The sequence below is a fragment of the Ornithodoros turicata genome, chromosome 9 (assembly GCF_037126465.1).
Source record: "Ornithodoros turicata isolate Travis chromosome 9, ASM3712646v1, whole genome shotgun sequence".
In the NCBI taxonomy this organism is placed as follows: domain Eukaryota; kingdom Metazoa; phylum Arthropoda; class Arachnida; order Ixodida; family Argasidae; genus Ornithodoros; species Ornithodoros turicata.
Window position 1 is genome coordinate 28,720,076 of NC_088209.1, and position 16,244 is coordinate 28,736,319.

The following is a 16,244-nucleotide window of genomic DNA, read 5'->3' on the forward strand; positions in this document are numbered from 1 at the left end:
AGGTATCGAGCCACAAATACCGGCAAAAGGCTGCCGGTATCACCTTCCTACCGGCAACCGGCAGAGCGCCCAAATAACCGGCCGTGCCGGTGTAATACCGGCCTGGTGGCAACCCTATCTGTGCCCTCCTTTGTCCTCCAGAGTGGAGGTTTGATGATAGGTCGAAGTCGAGTTGTCGCGAACCCCAGCTCGGAACGTAGCGGTAGCGCTCAAAGATTGCGCTACCGCAAAAAGTAACGGATACGGTAGCGCCGTTACTAGTAACGGCGCTACGTACAACACTGCTCAGCTGATAATCGAGCGCTCGAATCAAGCACGCGTCCGTTTCGCGTATTTCCAATTTCGTTGTCTGCGCTGTAATGGACATTACCGTAGGCACACATGCTGTATGTCTGCTCGAAAGTAGCTCTGAGCATTACACAAGGTCACCCGGTGAAGTATACAACTTCCACACCTAACAGCATAGCGCCGAGGCAGTGATGTCACAGGGTGCTGAGTGTAGGTCCAGGGATCAGTGTCCTGTCCTGGGTGCTGCTGTGGTCGTTACTTCTGCCCCTGTGTAGTGTCTTCATACATCCTCTTCGTCACCCGATGATGGCGGCTTGAAATACAAGCAGGTACAGCTGCGGTGCTTCTCGCAGTTCTACGGCATAACCCCTTCGATATATGATAAACATCCGTCCGGAACGTGCTTCCGCAGCGCACCTAGTCTTCGGTTTATCAAGACGGGACGCGCAAGTACGCCCCTTTTCTTTTACTTTGGTTTCATCGCACATAAAGTTGCAATGTGCAGTTACAGAAGGGAGGCAAACCTTGTCTCTGTTGAGTCGTACCTAATGTAACCCGGTTCTAAGTAAACAGGACGCGGTGTTGGTCAGACCTCGTATGTTGGACTACACATATTGTATACTGGCGACGTCGGGGCACAACAATACTCGGGTAAGAGAGATATGTTTGTTCTATTGTTGCCTGTCTTCACGTGCCAACATCTGTGCTGCCTTATCTATGCTATCTTATCTGTGCTAACAAGAGACTAAGGGAGAAGAATCGAACACCAGAAAAATCTCGAACATAAAGTTGTAAGGTCGTTTACAAACTTAGTTTTATTAACGCAAGTAAGACACGATTATTAGGCAAGTAACATATAGCTCGGGAGGGGAAGTTCTGAACTGCGCAGTGTAGGTAAGCCAGTTCATCTCTGTACAGTCTCTTGCATTCAGTTCTACTTTACTGTGACAGTGACGTCGGTGAGCGACACTTGTAGTTGCAGGCGAAATAAACCAGGAATTTCTTTGCTACTGTTACCGTTTCCTTCTTGTTACATTATGATCGTCTAGTTAAAATATAAAAAAAACAGTTCAGCAGTTCGTTTGTGCACTTCTCCGTCCGTGTCCCTGGCTGCGTTCCGTTTATCATTATGTATAGTTAAAATAGTGAGCTTCGGTGACGATGTGGTTCAGAAACAATGGTCATCATCGTTGTCATGGGCGTTCCGAGAGAGCTAGGGGCCATACGTGATCGTCCTCTGGTGCTCCAAGGGATAACTAGTTGTGGGGATTGCCCGCGCTCACCATGCTCGTCATAATAATCTGAGTCTTATCCACCGGATCCTCGCTATTGGTCGCACGCTTTGCCTCCCCTTGGAAGCTCTTTGCCCTCCCCCTTAGAAAACTGTGGTCTCCCTTCGGATCCGCGTACGCAGTGGAAGGTGGGGGGGGGGGGGGCAAAAGGGAGTCCGCTCTTCTTTTTAGAGTGCGAGCACATTTGTTAATGCGGTCTGCCCTGGTGGGCCGTGTCCTGGAATACGGCCGTACGGTCAACGGAGCAGTATTGCTTGCATGGAAAGATTCTTTCCTGAATCTGTGGACGTGGTTGCTTCAAACATATCAAACGCGTGCGCGAGAGTCCTCACTGTTTCAAAGAGTAGAGTAGAGTATGGTACGGAGCACGGTGGTGGTGGCGGAACTCTTTGCCGTAGTCGGCCACGCTACAGAGCAGAGCCGTCGTGACGTCAAAGTGCGCCCGGGGCACGATAAACCTGAAGCGCCCCCCCCCCCTCTCCCCCGTCTTTCTACTTCAGACAAAATGCGCTTGCGAGGTGAAGAAAGGTGAGGGGGCAGTTGGCCGAGACTTACTCTCGACGGTGTCTCCTGCGTCGCAATCGCGCGCTTGGCACGTGCCAAAAAAAATGAACGTAGCAACCTGTAGCAACGAACTCCGATACAAAAAATTTTATCCGTGTGAATTGCAGTAGTTGGTTGTACAATGATGATGATGATGATGGCTATTCTCTTAGAAACGGGCGGACAGTGAGCCACGATGACAATACATGTGCCGCTTTTTTTTTTTTAACGTCGTCCCTTCTTCCTTTTCCAGTAGTTTATAGGACCAACACTGAACCCAATTTTTGGGGGTGCGGGCGACAATTATGCCGACTGTCGCTTTATTGCCCATGCACCCTGCCAGTCTGATGTTTCAATCCAGACTTGCCGTACCTCGCCCCCTTAGCTAAGGCGCCCGGGGCGGCTGCCCCTCTCGCCCCCCGCTCGGAACAGCTCTGCTACAGACAGACTTGTGCCCGTTACTCGAAAAAAGTAATTGATTACCATTACCGTTACTTGTACGGAAAAAGTAATTGATTACCGTTACCAATTACAGGACTTCAAATGTAATTGAGTAACGAGTAGAAAAGTAACGCGTTACTCCGGTCGTTACTCTGCATTCACGCAAATTATACCCGTCTTTGTGTGCCTCAGCAAAAAGAAAAAGAAGAAGGAAAAAGGAAAGTTCAACAGTGAAACAGCTGAAATAACCCAAAAATATGTACGTCTACTGTAGTTATCGCCCGGGAAGACGTTGACCCGATTGTGGAAGATCATGCGTGGAACTTCCCCATGACTCACTAAACCTCCAAAGCTACCACAAAGGTACCACCACACTGGTGTAGGAACAGATTAGGGGGAGAGACCCTGAAATTCCAGAACAAAGGCTGACCGCACGAAGATCTTGACATGAGGCAGAACATCTAAAAGATGAGTTAGTCTCTGCCGGGAAAGTAATCAATTACTGAGTAATCGATTACTCAGAAAAGTAATTGATTACTCGAAAAATTACTTTGACTTTAAAGTAACTGATTACTCGAAAACTTACTCAAAAAAGTAATTGATTACAAGTAACGCAATTACTAGTAACGCGTTACGCACAAGTCTGGCTACAGAACACCGGTTATGCAGAGCGGTCTACCTGTACGTATCGGCGGCAAGTTGCTCGAACACAAAGGGACGAAACCAGATTGTAAGAAAAAGAAAAGTGTGCGCGTTTGCACAACATGGTGGAAAGTAGCCAACTGATGGAGTGCGCATTACGATGCATCTACCATATGACTTGCCGGGCCACTAGCACGTGTGCTCAGTCTCTGGGACGGATGCTGGCACCAGGCTGGGATGCACAACAGTCTTTAATACGAGGGATAGATGAAGGGGAATCGTTTCAAGACCGAGCACCGTTCTCTTTCTAGTATTTTTGAGAATCCTCTAGGGGGACGTTCCGCTCCGCTTAGTGAAGACGAAGTGACGAAGTAAGGATAGCACGAGCGTCTTCAAACTCGTGCGGCCATCATCTCATTTGTAGAAGAAGAAGAGTTGACCTTTTCACCTGCGTTGTTGCGTTCTGAACGGCTGCGAAATGTCGGGAGATGCTGCGAAGAAACCAGTAAGCTTCTTTACTGTGACTTGGCCCATGTATATGGCAGTTCTGAAGGGGGCGTTTCGTGCTTGGGTCACGAACCGTACATTCCATTTCAGCAAGTCACTGGCAAGCTTGTCATCTCCATGTTTGCTGCAGTACTTGGCATGTTCCTGTTCGGCTACAACCTCGGCGTCATCAATGCGCCACAAAAGGTAAGCCTGCTCAACCGCGTTTAGACGAACGTTGAGTCACTCAGTGGAGTCCTCAGTAGCTTCTGTAGTGCTTCTTCGGGCACACGGAACAGCCCGCAACCTGCTCACGCCTACATACAGCACTGCCAAAGCTGCTGAGGACAGCAGTGAGGACTCTCCTCAACGTTCGTGCAAGCGCGGGTTTGGCGTAAGGTCTCTTCCCATCACTGCGTGCATCTTGGTATATCATTTTTATTATTTTTATTACTTTTATTATTATATTTTTATTATTACTGCAGGCCCTATCCCAGGGCCCATGCAGGTACAGAAAAAGAATATATAACCGAACCGCATTGTGAGACAGCAAAGATAATTGTGACAACTACGATAAGTACAAAACTACAAATAATAAGTAACACATAGGAAGTAACACATAATAAGTAACTACGAATAATAAGTAATAACTAAAAAAAGGCTCCAACTGTTGACCAAATGCCGTAACAGATCCGAGGGACACCATATCTGAGGGCAGTTCATATTCCACTCTTCTAAGGTTCTACAAAAGGCGTACTTAAATGCATTAGAGGCAGCGTTATATGGAGGCACAGCCTTGATATGATTGAGTCTTGTGGACTGTCGCGAAGGTGGGCTCAGGAAGGACGAGGGATCAAGACCTAACTAGTCACGGTACACTAAGTAAGAGAACGTGAGCCTATGTATTTTCCTTCTAATACTCAATGGTTCTAGACCTGCGCGACCCAGAAGTTCGGAGACCGAACCTAGTCGCCTAAATTTTGAATAAACGAATCTCGCCTACATATCCTTTGTATCCGCTCAATTTTGTCGATGTTTGTTTGAGTTGAAGTATCCCAGACTATTGCGCCGTAATCAAGTATATTATATTTCAACTTGCGTTGCTAGGTGTAAATATTTTCCTTACGTGCAGAGGGTGAATGTGTCAGGTTGACCTATCTGGACCTGAAATAGTTCCGGATGTCTATAAGTGGTTCATCCAGAATCCCAAGCCCGGAGGGGTGTTAGAAAAAATTGGGGGGGGGGGGGGGGCTCATTATTATAGCTATATACGTCATTAAACCTTAACATATCATTACCGACATGTGTCTAGAGCTGAAATCGCAAGGGCACCCCCTGTAGGGGTACACAGCTGAAAAAGTTACGGGGCGTCACTGAACATTTAGGGGGGTGTTAGGAGGGTGTAGGGGGGGGGGGTCTGGATAAATCACTGCATTGTCTATGAACCTGGACCTATGAAGGTGTATATAGGTTCGCAAATTTTGTAGACTTCTTGTATGTTTTTATCATTGTAGATGCTGGAGGAATTCATTTCAACGGTGTATCTTGAGAGGTCGGGTCAGGAGATCGACGCCAATTTCCGCGACTGGGTGTGGGCTATAGCAGTATCTGTCTTCGCCATCGGTGGAATGGCAGGAGGAATATCGGGCGGAATGGTCGCCAACCGCTTCGGAAGGTTAGAGCTACATGGCACTATACATGCGACTTGATATTTGTCAACGAGAGGATAGAGAGGTAGCAAGCGACCTTGTCTGAGTTTGTCGTTTTTTGTCCCCTAGTCTCGGGTTTTTAAGTTATGGATTGATATTTGTGTATGCTCCTGAATATATACAGGGTGGTTCACGAAAAATTAGCCAAAGTAAAAAAAAGAGAGAGAGAGAGAGAGAGAAAGAAAACGACGACGCTGGATCTGTCGTAGACGCGCGAGAAGCGCCGGATCACAGCGCCCTCGAGTGTCCTGTTATCGAACGAAGACTAGCCAGTTCTCATTGACATTGTGACATTTTCGCTTGATATTTTGGCTTGACATAGACTCCTCGCGCGTCTCCGACAGGTCCCGCGTCAATTTTTTGGAAACTCGAAAGTTAGTCTTTGGAGCCGAGGAAAAAAAAAAAAAAAAAAGATCCGTTAGAGGTACAAAGTTGCAATCGGTTTCGGTTAATAGGTTTCGTGTCGTGATTTCACCCGCTACAACTTTCTCATTGACATTTTGGCTCTAATCCTTATAATTAATAAAACTAATTAAAATTACAAAAAAGAGTGTCCTCACACGGTCAGTCTTTTTGGTGTGCGATGAACCATTTTTAAACTTTGGCTCATTTTTCGTGAAACACCTTGTATATTCGTGTAGAAAGGTAATTTGAGCGCCAGTGTGGCTCATGCTTCTTTTCCGGCTTGAGTAGACCAGCTAGTAGTTAATCCGCATACTGATGTCAAGGCTCTGGTTCGAACCCCGGCCGAGGGCACCAGTTGCTTAGACGTGAAATCGAAAGGACGTTAAATACGGTGTACTGTGTGCGGAGATTTCAGTGCACGGTAAAGTACGCTCAGGTGGAAAAAGTGATCCACAGACCGACTATACTGTGGCATCGCTCATGATGATGATGATGATGGTGGTGATGGTGGTGGACAGAAGAAAAATCTCACGAATAATTATCATCGTCACATAGTATTACTATACAAAGTGAAAAGGGTAGAACGAATGAACGCATGCGTGATATCATACGGTACACTATCACTTTGTCGCATAAGGGAGAGCGAAAGAATACGTCTCCATAAAACGTCTCAAATGGCGTTGTTTCCAGGAAAGGAGGAATGCTCATCAATTTGGTACTGGCTATCATCGGCGGTACGTTTATGGGTATAACGAAGTCTGTTAGGAGCATCGAACTGCTGATCCTTGGCCGCCTTATCGCTGGAATCAACTGCGGTAAGTCGGTTACGCCCAAATTGCTATAGGCGTGAATAGTAGGCAGTTTCAGTACGATAAAGGTAGCTGTCTCATCAAAGACCAGCAACGTGATGTCAGCCACTCAAAAAAAAAAAAAAAAAGAAGAAAAGAAAAGAATAATAATAAAATAATAGAGCGACTGACTTATCGCGTTATCGGAAACATTATCGTGAACACCTTCCGCTCTAATAAAACTCCTAAAAGGGAGACTTCCCAAGGATTCGAACAAAATTAGGTGAGCGTCATACCGAACACGAACCAACCCGTCGATACCGAATACAACATTCGCATCCATTTTGCGCGAGTAATTAATTCGTGAATGATGACAATTGCAAACCGAAACCGAAATGCGAAGAGCAGAAAACAGAGTTCCATACTGCGGCGGTTCCTCCGAAAGAGGAGGATACCGTGACGTCACCCAGCATTGTCGTCTGCTTCGAAACCTGCATCCTCCGTTCCCGGGTACTGATGCCGGATGATGTTAGCAGTATGTTGCTTTCAGTGCCCTCTCGCTTCACGGAGGCAAAGCGCGCGCTTCGTAATAAATTCGTTTGAATAAAATCTGCGCAGTTTTGGAACGAGATATCTCGTACACATGTCCTGACATCCCAGAGGTTGCGGATAGACCACAACCTTTGTGGTGATTTTGTTGTGGAGTCCCACTTCAAGGACATCGGTAGCCTCGCGCGACCCCTATCCTGCAAGCGCATTCCCAGTCCAGAACATTTATGTATTGAGAGAGAAATGTGACTTTGGTCTCAGCGTTTTTCGTCTATTATCTGAACTGTGGCTTCGCTTTCCCGGTTACTCGCTCGGTACCACACTTCTGGCTATTTTTCGTATCTGTCTTCCGACAAGCGTTCCCGGACCGTATCATCCGATGGCGACACGGCGAATCGGATGTCAATAACGCAACGAGAACGCACGTGGCCTGACAGAGGCACCGGTCTGTGGCACCGGAGGTTCTGTCTGACAGACAGAACACCCTTGTGGCGAACCCACACTTCCGTGTTAATGAGGTTACACTACGTGTTCTATTAACGTACAGCTCTCTGTAACGTTAACTTTAACGCGGCGACTGCTGTCGGAGAGCTAGGGTTCTTGTATACAGGTTGGAGAGCCGCCCTATTGGTGCTAAGTAGAGCTATAGGGAGAAAGCATTATGGGCTATCCCATATCCCACTCATGCTTGGGGATGTTTTCAAGAAGCGTCCTTCTCCTCACGCTAACACTTCTCCGGCGCTAATCGCGTTAGTCTGCTTCTCGACAAGCACCCCAAAGCATGAGTTTGATATGGGATAGCCCAGCCCACAACTACACTGGAGCGCTCTCTCCCTATAGTTCTACTTAGCGCCGATAAGGTGGCTCTCCAACTGCTCCGCCAGGCGCCAGCCGTCGCCGCGTTAAAGTTAATGTTGCAAAGAGCTGTACTGGAACACTTATTTCGTGTCCTCACCAACTTGGCGTCAGGAGAATCCGCTCGACTGATCATGTAAGATTAATGCAGTCTTTTATTTTCATGATGGAATAGCGCAATTCACCCGTTACTTCTACATCCCTTTCATGCTTGTGACGATCTCTCTCCCAACTTTAGGACTTAGCAGCGGTCTGGTCCCCATGTACCTGATTGAAATCGCTCCTGTAGCCATGCGCGGAGCCGCTGGAACTATGAATCAGCTCGGGGTCACCTTTGGACTTTTGTCCTCCCAGGTCCTTGGCATTCCACTCATTCTAGGGACGGAAGACAGGTGGCAGTATCTTTTTGGTAAGGATTCGTGACAAATCCCTCGCAGGGGAGGCGGCACAGTCGCTAGTGTCATGATGTAGATCCTAAGGTCGTGACCGTCCAGACCTTCAGAGCATGGTATTCACCATTCATTTGGTGTTTCTAAGTTCTTGTACTCTGTGAACATTATTTGTGCCATATGCAAGTAATTTCCATGTTTTCGAGGTTAACAGTATTCTAAATAGCACATATTGCCGTGAATGAAAACCGAAACCAAACTTCGCCTAACTTGCATCGTGGCGGGGGGTCTCGCCTTTTCGGATCTAATGCCCTCTAGAGGGGTGACGTCAGTTAATAAGCTCTACATTGTACACGCTGGTTATAGGAAGTGTGCATCCCCCAAGACAATCACGTTTCGCAACCTTTAGAAGAAAACTAAGTATCTAAGCGATTCGTATACCGTGGCCTTTGCTTGTCTCCTGGTCCTCTGGTCCTAGAGTTCGCAAAGCAGGACCCGCAAGTCCGCAAATTTTGTATCAATGTATTTGCACTTACACACACTACTGAGGACGTCGCTGTTGCGAGAGGACGTCATGCTCCACGTGACCTTCGGACGGCACACCCTCAAACGTTGCCTCCGTGCAGTTTACTGACGATGTCCAGATAAGATTGAAAGAGTAACCAATGATGGTATGACTACGTCTGCGTTAGTTTTTTTTCCCCACCATTTATCTATGCACCACGTAGAGATACAAAGGCATATAAGGAGACTGGTTTTAGTGCCCCGTGGTGCAGTGGCGTCACTAGGGGCGTGCGGTCCGCACCGGTTGACGCGACGGAGGGAAGTGACGCGCCGCACCAGTATGCCTAAAACAACGTCAGGAGACCTCCGCGAGTACACGATTTTTTTTTCTGTGTGTGGTGTAACATTATTATTTATCGTGTATGGCCAGATACCAGAAGGGGTCCGTTAATATGGCGGTGACGCAAAGACCTTCCGCATCGGGTGACGCGTATCTGACGCCACTGCTGTGGTGAATGTCTATGGAAGTATTAGTAAGACCCGCTTCCTTTTATCAGGTATCATAGTCATTCCACCAGTTATCCAGCTGCTTTTGCTGCCTACTTGTCCAGAAAGTCCACGATATTTGCTGATTTCAAAGCAGGAGGAAGCCGAAGCGAGGAGTGGTACGTAGTTCTGTATCAGCACGTATACAGTACACGCCGTATCAAAGGCAGCCGTCAGCACAAGCGTTCTAACGTCGTTTTCGTTTCCTCAGCTTTACAGTCGCTTCGTAAATCGACTGACGTGGAGGATGAAATCGAAGAGATGAAACAGGAAGATAGGGCATCGAAAGATGAGCCGGCGGTAAGGCGTGGTATTAGACGATACAATGGCTGCCGCAAATTTTTTCAGTCTGTCAACGGGCTTCTTTAGCCAATGAACCTGCTTAAAAAAAAAAAAAAATCGCGTCGTTCTTGGTCTACGAAAGTAACTTCAACGCCCTTTCTGCGAAATTCCTATGCGCATGCGTCGCGGAACAATTTTATTTGTGGCACGAGATAGATGGCACGGCCATGTGAAGTATTTTCACACTAAACGTGGCTGGTGCACTTGAGATATTGATCCAGGTTGGACTCTGAAAGGAACGTGGGGACGTGGTATCGAAGTGCTTCCTAAAGTAAACGTGAACGGCTGTTGTTGGTTCCAGTTCTGCCCTCGTGCTCAGGAACCTATCAAGAGTAACTTATTCACCAGAAAGTGTAGCACATATACATGGTTTATTCCTTTCCAACACACTGGTTCCTAGCATTTTCATGGACCCAGTAGCAGATGTCAGTAAACAAGGAGAGTCAAGTGAAGTCCGAATTGTGGATCCAGTAGGCGAAGAAAATATAGCGGCCGTTTTCGCATCTCCGGAGCTGTCTCTCTAAACTATACAACTGAAAACTGTCAAAACAATGATGAAACATAACCTACATTTTCCGTGTCTGGATCTCAGACGTAAATTTTGACGCGCCTGGGGGCTTAATCGCTTCATCGTCGTTACGGTCGTTACAAGCTAACGAGTGGCGGGAAATTCAAAAGGGCGGGCGGGAAATTTAAAAAGGTGGGCACGTGATAAAACACGTGCACGGCGCTCTTCACGCGATACGTGAAGGCCGTGGTACACGTCACGCGCAATGTGTCGCGGGCCCACCTTTTTAGCTTCACGCAACGTTAGTCCTTCTTAGTCCTTATTAATGTAGTTTGCTACGTAGTTATCTTGTAGTTGAATTTGCACTGTTCTAGTTTATACATTGTGTGTATTTTAGTGAAGTACTGTTGCAAAATTATTTTGTTTTTATGGTATCTTGCAATTCGATTGTTTTCCATTCCCACTTCTCTCTGTAACGCTCCTAAGCCCTGAGGGTAAACTAAATAAGTAAAATAAATAAACTGTATACGTGAATATTGGATACACAACATGATGGAAGGTAACTGCTCTGAGGCTGAAAGAGACGAACACAGCCTGTTCGTGCCTAGGAATATGAACAATTGAAATAATTGCAATATAGCAGTCGTCGAAAAAGGCTGACCATTACGCTTCGGTCTGACAGCCACTTACCTGGTTCTGTCAGATCATGGAAATCTATCTGTTCTTTCAGGTGTCCATGCTACAGGTGCTAAAGGGCAAAGAGTACCGGCTCCCGCTTATAATCGGGCTCATGATGCATTTATCGCAGCAGTTCTCAGGGATCAATGCGGTAAGATATTTGCGCACGCTAATTTGAGATGTAACGGACCCAGTTGTCTGGGGTATATAGAATCCGCGGGAAGCTCTATGACCGGAGGTAAGCTGTGGTCATGAGCACAGTTACAATGGTTCACGACTATTCAACATATCAACTAAGCAGCTTGACCATGCGATTAATTGACATGCTGTGGAAGGTTCGAGCTCGCGTCCTTCGTATCAATATGTTCAGGAGAAGTTCACAGTTCAGTTCGGGACGACTTCGGAGTCTGGCGCTGCTGTAAACGTTAATAGCTCAGACTCTGAACCTCAGCGGAACTGCACGACTGACATTCGGAGCGGTATATAGTGCTGCAGCAACGTCTTACGGTTGTGTGGGTGGGACACGGGTCACGTGTTTGCTACTGCCTTAGCTCGATACCGTCGTCCGAAATGTGGCCCTTCCAACACGAGTTATCTCTCTAGGTTTTCTTCTACTCTGTGGGAATTTTCGTGGCAGCTGGAGTTCCCGAGGATGATGCCAAGTACGTCAACATTGGTGTAGGGGTGATCATGGTGGTCATGACGCTTGTCTCAATTCCCCTGATGGACAAAGCGGGCAGAAGGACTCTGCACCTTTGTGGCTTGGGTGGCATGTTCATCTTTAGTATACTCTTCACATTTTCTTTGGTGGCTAAGGTGAGAACGGCGAATATATCCTCGATTCGTGTGCCCAACGATTACGTAACATTCCAGTCACTGCACTCTAAGAAAAAATAGAGTATATACCCAACTATTATACAGTGTAAAATCTTTGTCACTGAGATCACTCTTTTTTTTAGCGTATTGTTCACTCCTTTCTATTTTCTTTTTCTTTTTTTCGAAAGCGTGTTACACTGTCGCCCAGGAGTGTAACTTAACCCTGCAAGGGAGTAAAAATTACTCTGCGTAGATGCGGGGAAAATTATGTTACTGTCCTTCACTTGCGTTACTTTGTTACTGCTCTTTGTTTATTGATGAAGAGTGCCCCCTTTAACATTCAGGCCATGTGCCTGACGTCGCCCTGTGCGTACACACACTGAGAGGGGTTATATGCACGGGCGTACAGACGCTGATTCTTGGACTGACAGAGGATGGCTCGCTAACACTCGCACATACTTTGGCGATCACTCACAAGCCGCGATTTTAGAGTACAGGCAGTCAATGGGCGAGAACCTGCGTATTCAGCGTCGTATGGCACCGCGGCATAAAATCGTCATAGCTGGATAAAAAGAGTATCGGAACAGTATACTCTTCACCACATAGCATGCTCCTAGCCAGCCATCACCCCGAGTGACATCGTTCTCTCCCATGATTTGTAGAAAACGGGAGGCGCGCGCGCCTTTTTGTGACACTTGTGCAGAAATGTTAATTGTCACAAAAAGGCGTACGCTCTGCGCTTTCCACAAATCAAGAGTGATAGAGGTATCACTCTGTACAATAGTTGGCCTTCAGCGTGCTATGTGGTGAAGCTTTGTTTTAAGGGTGATAAGGCGGTGGTCACGGTAAAGATCGGTGGAATAGAGATTGTGAAAGTTCACTCCATGTACTCTTATTTACTCTCCCCCCCCCCTTAGAGTGTAGGCCACTGGGTCATCTTCGTCAGCGTTGTCAGCACGCTGTTGTACGTGGTGTTCTTCGCCATTGGACCAGGTGAGTTTGTCAGTACCGAACCAGTACCGATAGTACCAGTATGGTGTGAGGACCATAAATGTGTGCACCACCACGAAGTACGACACCGGTACGATGGCCTCCTTTTTTTTTTTTTTTTGCGTATTTACTTGTCTTCGATTTTTTGTTCTCGTTGATAGCCCTGGTTTAAAATTCGGTGACGTATCCTTTCAGGAACCATACCGTGGATGTTGATGGCCGAGTTGTTCGCGCAAGGTCCCAGACCAGCAGCCATGAGCATCGGCGTGCTCGTCAACTGGTCGGCCAGCTTCTTGGTCAGTCTCATCTTCCCGCCGATGCAGGTGTGCTTTTAAGGACATAGGAAACACCCGCATGAAACACTTTCATAGATGTGGTTTTATTACATCATGGACGCATTGTACTCTACGCCAGAATACTAAGAAAAAAGAAAAAAAGAATTATTCTTCTACGTGCCGTACTCAGCGAGGTACAAGCCATCGAACACACTCCCGAGCAAAGCGCAGACGTCAGAGCTCTGAGCTGCTCCCATTCCCATTGGCAGCCGTAAGCACGTGACTTCTCGTGCGCTGCCTCACTGGCGGCGGCTAGGGTTGTGACGTCAGAGCCGCACGAGTTTCGGTATTCGCGGTGCCCATTTCCCCCGCTTCTATTACGATCTTCGCTGTGAAACTTTCGATGCAGGTTTACGGCGGTGCAAAGAACCGCCTTTTAAATTTATCAGGGATAACCTGTTGCAACCCTTTTAGGGCCCAGTTTCACCAACGCTGGTTAACGTCGAACCGAGATCAAGCTTTGCTAAAACTTGCTGCTAGGTGAACACTAAATTCTTTTTTACAAACGTTAGTTGGCGACGTGATGAATGTTTCCGTGACAATGGCTCCCTTTAGTGAGGGAGAGTTAATGTTTATCGGCGTTGGTGAACCCGGGCCTCAGTGTTGCTTCAGTGTCATTCTGCCACCGTTGTATGGTCTGAATTTTCGGGTAGACAAAGTTTCTTACGCTGCAAAAAGCGTGGTTGTGCCTCTAATGGGTAACACTGGTGATATGTATTGATGACGCGCGAGTTTAATGGCACTTAATGGCGAGTTGGTGATCTTTACTAGCGCTGAGGCATGTTGCGTAAAAATTAATGTTCCGTTCTGCAATGCATTACAGGGGGTACTTAAAGACTACTCCTTCGTCCCCTTTACGATTCTCCTGGCGATTTTCTGGATCTTCACCTTCAAGAAGGTCCCAGAGACGAAGAACAAAACCTTCGAAGAAATTGCGTCCCTTTTTAGGGCGACATCTAGGGCGACATCAACGCCGATAGCGGAGGCGGAATTGCAACCCGTCCCGGCAGGGAACGAACCTCAGATAGTGGCGCCAGAAACGCCGAAACAAGACGAAACACCGCAAGCAGCAGCACCAGCACCAGCAGCAGCACCAGCACCAGATGGGGAACAACCTAAACACCACGTGCGGAAGACGAAGTCGAGGGAGTCTACGAGATCACTCGATAGGATACGGTCGAAAGAGGAGCATAAACATAAGAAAAAATCGTCTGAAAACATCGCCTGATGGCCTCGTCTACGTGCGCTTTTTACTTTAAATGGACGTGTCGTTTTTACGTGCTCGGATAAGAGCTGCGTAGACAATTGCGGTTGCAATTCGCTATTTTTCACTGCAATGCTATTTTTATATTCCGTCAGTAAAAATATAAAAAAACTTTGACAAATCTGACAGGCGGGTCTTGCGTTTCACTGTCTCACATAGCAAACGATTTCGTCAGCGCCCCCGATAATAGGTAAAAATACGTAACACATATACTTACAATATTAATATTTGGCTTAAATGTCCCTCCCCATCCACCGCCGAAGGTGACCCTGAATTAACTCATTAACTCAATTACCTTCACACTGGCGCTTATGGCGAAATCCTGCTTAGAAATCCGGTTCAGTCATACAATTCACATGCTGCACTTCACTTCATGCTGCTTGCAATCCAGTTCAAATTCAGTTGCGATCCACTCCCCATTTTCCCGACGTAATAAAAAAAAAAAAAAAAAATTCGCTCGGGCCTTCTGTGATGGAGATTGCGGGACATATTTCCCCATTCCTCTCCCAGGCCGAAATCGAACTCCCAGGGAAACAGTAGCAACCGGAAGCAGAGAGGGCCGTTGCTATGGTAACGTCGGGACACTGTTGCCCGGCAAGCGCCTGCTGTCGCTTCGAAGGGTTTCTCAGTGGGGCCTGTCATCAGCGAGAAAGCTTTTATGAAGGAGGTGTTCTTTTCACGATATCGTACGTTTATATAACACCTCAATAAAAGCACGATTAAATCGTAAATACGCCGCATCCCGTCTCTCACGTTCGTCCCGATATTGTTTTTTTTTTTTTTTCTCCTTGCATATTAAAACGGTGGCAGTGTCCATATTGTAATCTGTACCCGCTTCGGTCGATGAATCCGCATTTCGCCCAGACATACACTGCAGGTAGCTGCGGTACAAAGGCAGGCGCAACATGTCCATGGTGGAGGAAGGTGTAAGTCGTACCTTTGAAAGCACCTAGTTATGCTATTTACGCATACTATTTGTTATTTTGTAGTATTGTGCGTCAGCGTCCTTGCTAACCATTACCAAGCACACTGTTCAGCGTGGCGGCATTGACAGTCCTTCAGGGGTTACCATGGTAGTCAGGCATTGCAGAGTACACGGGAAAAGATACCGTCGAATGCAGCTTCCTCGCTCGCGTTTGACCCGTATCGATCTTCCTTAAGAAAAGGGAGGGGAGGGGAATGGGTGCTGGGGGACACCAAACTATCCGTCTTGCGCTGATAGGACCGTTCGGAGCCTGAAGATGTCGGGTTGCGGAGGGTGGGGGGGAGGGGGCAGTAAGGCCTCGATCTGAGCTTCATCATTCTTACGTGCATCGCTTCTATACAACTACCACGGATTAGTACGAAAGGTGTAGTTTATTGGGAAGTCAGACGCGCCGCCGTCAGATAATATACGTGAAGAATATATTTGAAGAATAGGGCACGCCGGGGTAGAATCTGGCCATACAAGAAAACAGCAAGCACAACGTTCCAATACGCTGAAGAGGCGATGTAGCACACATAAAAAAAGTGCATTATCCGAAACAGGTCATATCTTCTGCAATGGACACTCTCGGTGTAACTCCAAGTCACCTTATGACTGTGCAGAACATAAATCTTCCTCATATCGTTTCAATTACAAAAACAACACATACGTTATGTAGACATGCTTACAGGCTACGTATTACATTCGCATTTTATCGACAGGCATAGGTTTTACGAACAGAGCATTCGATTAGAAAGTATTTTATCGAGAGCGAAGCGTACACATCGGAAATGTAAATAGTGCTCATCTGGCAGAACGCTACACTGAAGATGACGTAAGTACAGACTCTTGGTTCAATTAGTGTTTTCATCATTGGTTGTGAAGTGTATTCACAGCTTCTAAATCCCTG

General features: G+C 47.0%; 1 protein-coding gene across 4 annotated transcripts; it reads left to right on the plus strand.

Moving 5' to 3' along the window:
* Positions 1-774: 774 nt before the first annotated feature.
* On the plus strand, positions 775-14,496 carry LOC135368524 (glucose transporter type 1-like). Of its 4 annotated transcripts, none has more exons than XM_064601880.1 (13): positions 775-939; positions 3,518-3,711; positions 3,804-3,899; positions 5,207-5,367; positions 6,497-6,621; positions 8,237-8,407; positions 9,449-9,556; positions 9,649-9,737; positions 11,018-11,116; positions 11,569-11,781; positions 12,699-12,774; positions 12,967-13,094; positions 13,930-14,496. In XM_064601880.1, exons 2-13 carry the CDS (start codon positions 3,685-3,687, stop codon positions 14,332-14,334), a joined length of 1,698 nt encoding a protein of 565 aa, XP_064457950.1. In that variant the 5' UTR covers positions 775-939; positions 3,518-3,684; the 3' UTR covers positions 14,335-14,496. The 4 variants fall into 4 exon arrangements, with proteins under 4 accessions (XP_064457950.1, XP_064457948.1, XP_064457951.1 ...); XM_064601878.1 differs by lacking the exon at positions 775-939 and adding an exon at positions 1,051-1,182; XM_064601881.1 differs by lacking the exons at positions 775-939; positions 11,569-11,781 and adding an exon at positions 1,051-1,182.
* Positions 14,497-16,244: the final 1,748 nt, after the last annotated feature.

What these genes read in the sequence shown, in the direction of transcription:
- LOC135368524 (XM_064601880.1), top strand. Translation starts at nt 3,685, where the DNA reads ATGTCGGGAGATGCTGCGAAGAAACCA. An exon ending in AGTTCTCAGGGATCAATGCG is followed by an intron (nt 11,117 to 11,568) that starts GTAAGATATTTG and finishes TTATCTCTCTAG; the next exon opens with GTTTTCTTCTACTCTGTGGG. An exon ending in TCATCTTCCCGCCGATGCAG is followed by an intron (nt 13,095 to 13,929) that starts GTGTGCTTTTAA and finishes AATGCATTACAG; the next exon opens with GGGGTACTTAAAGACTACTC.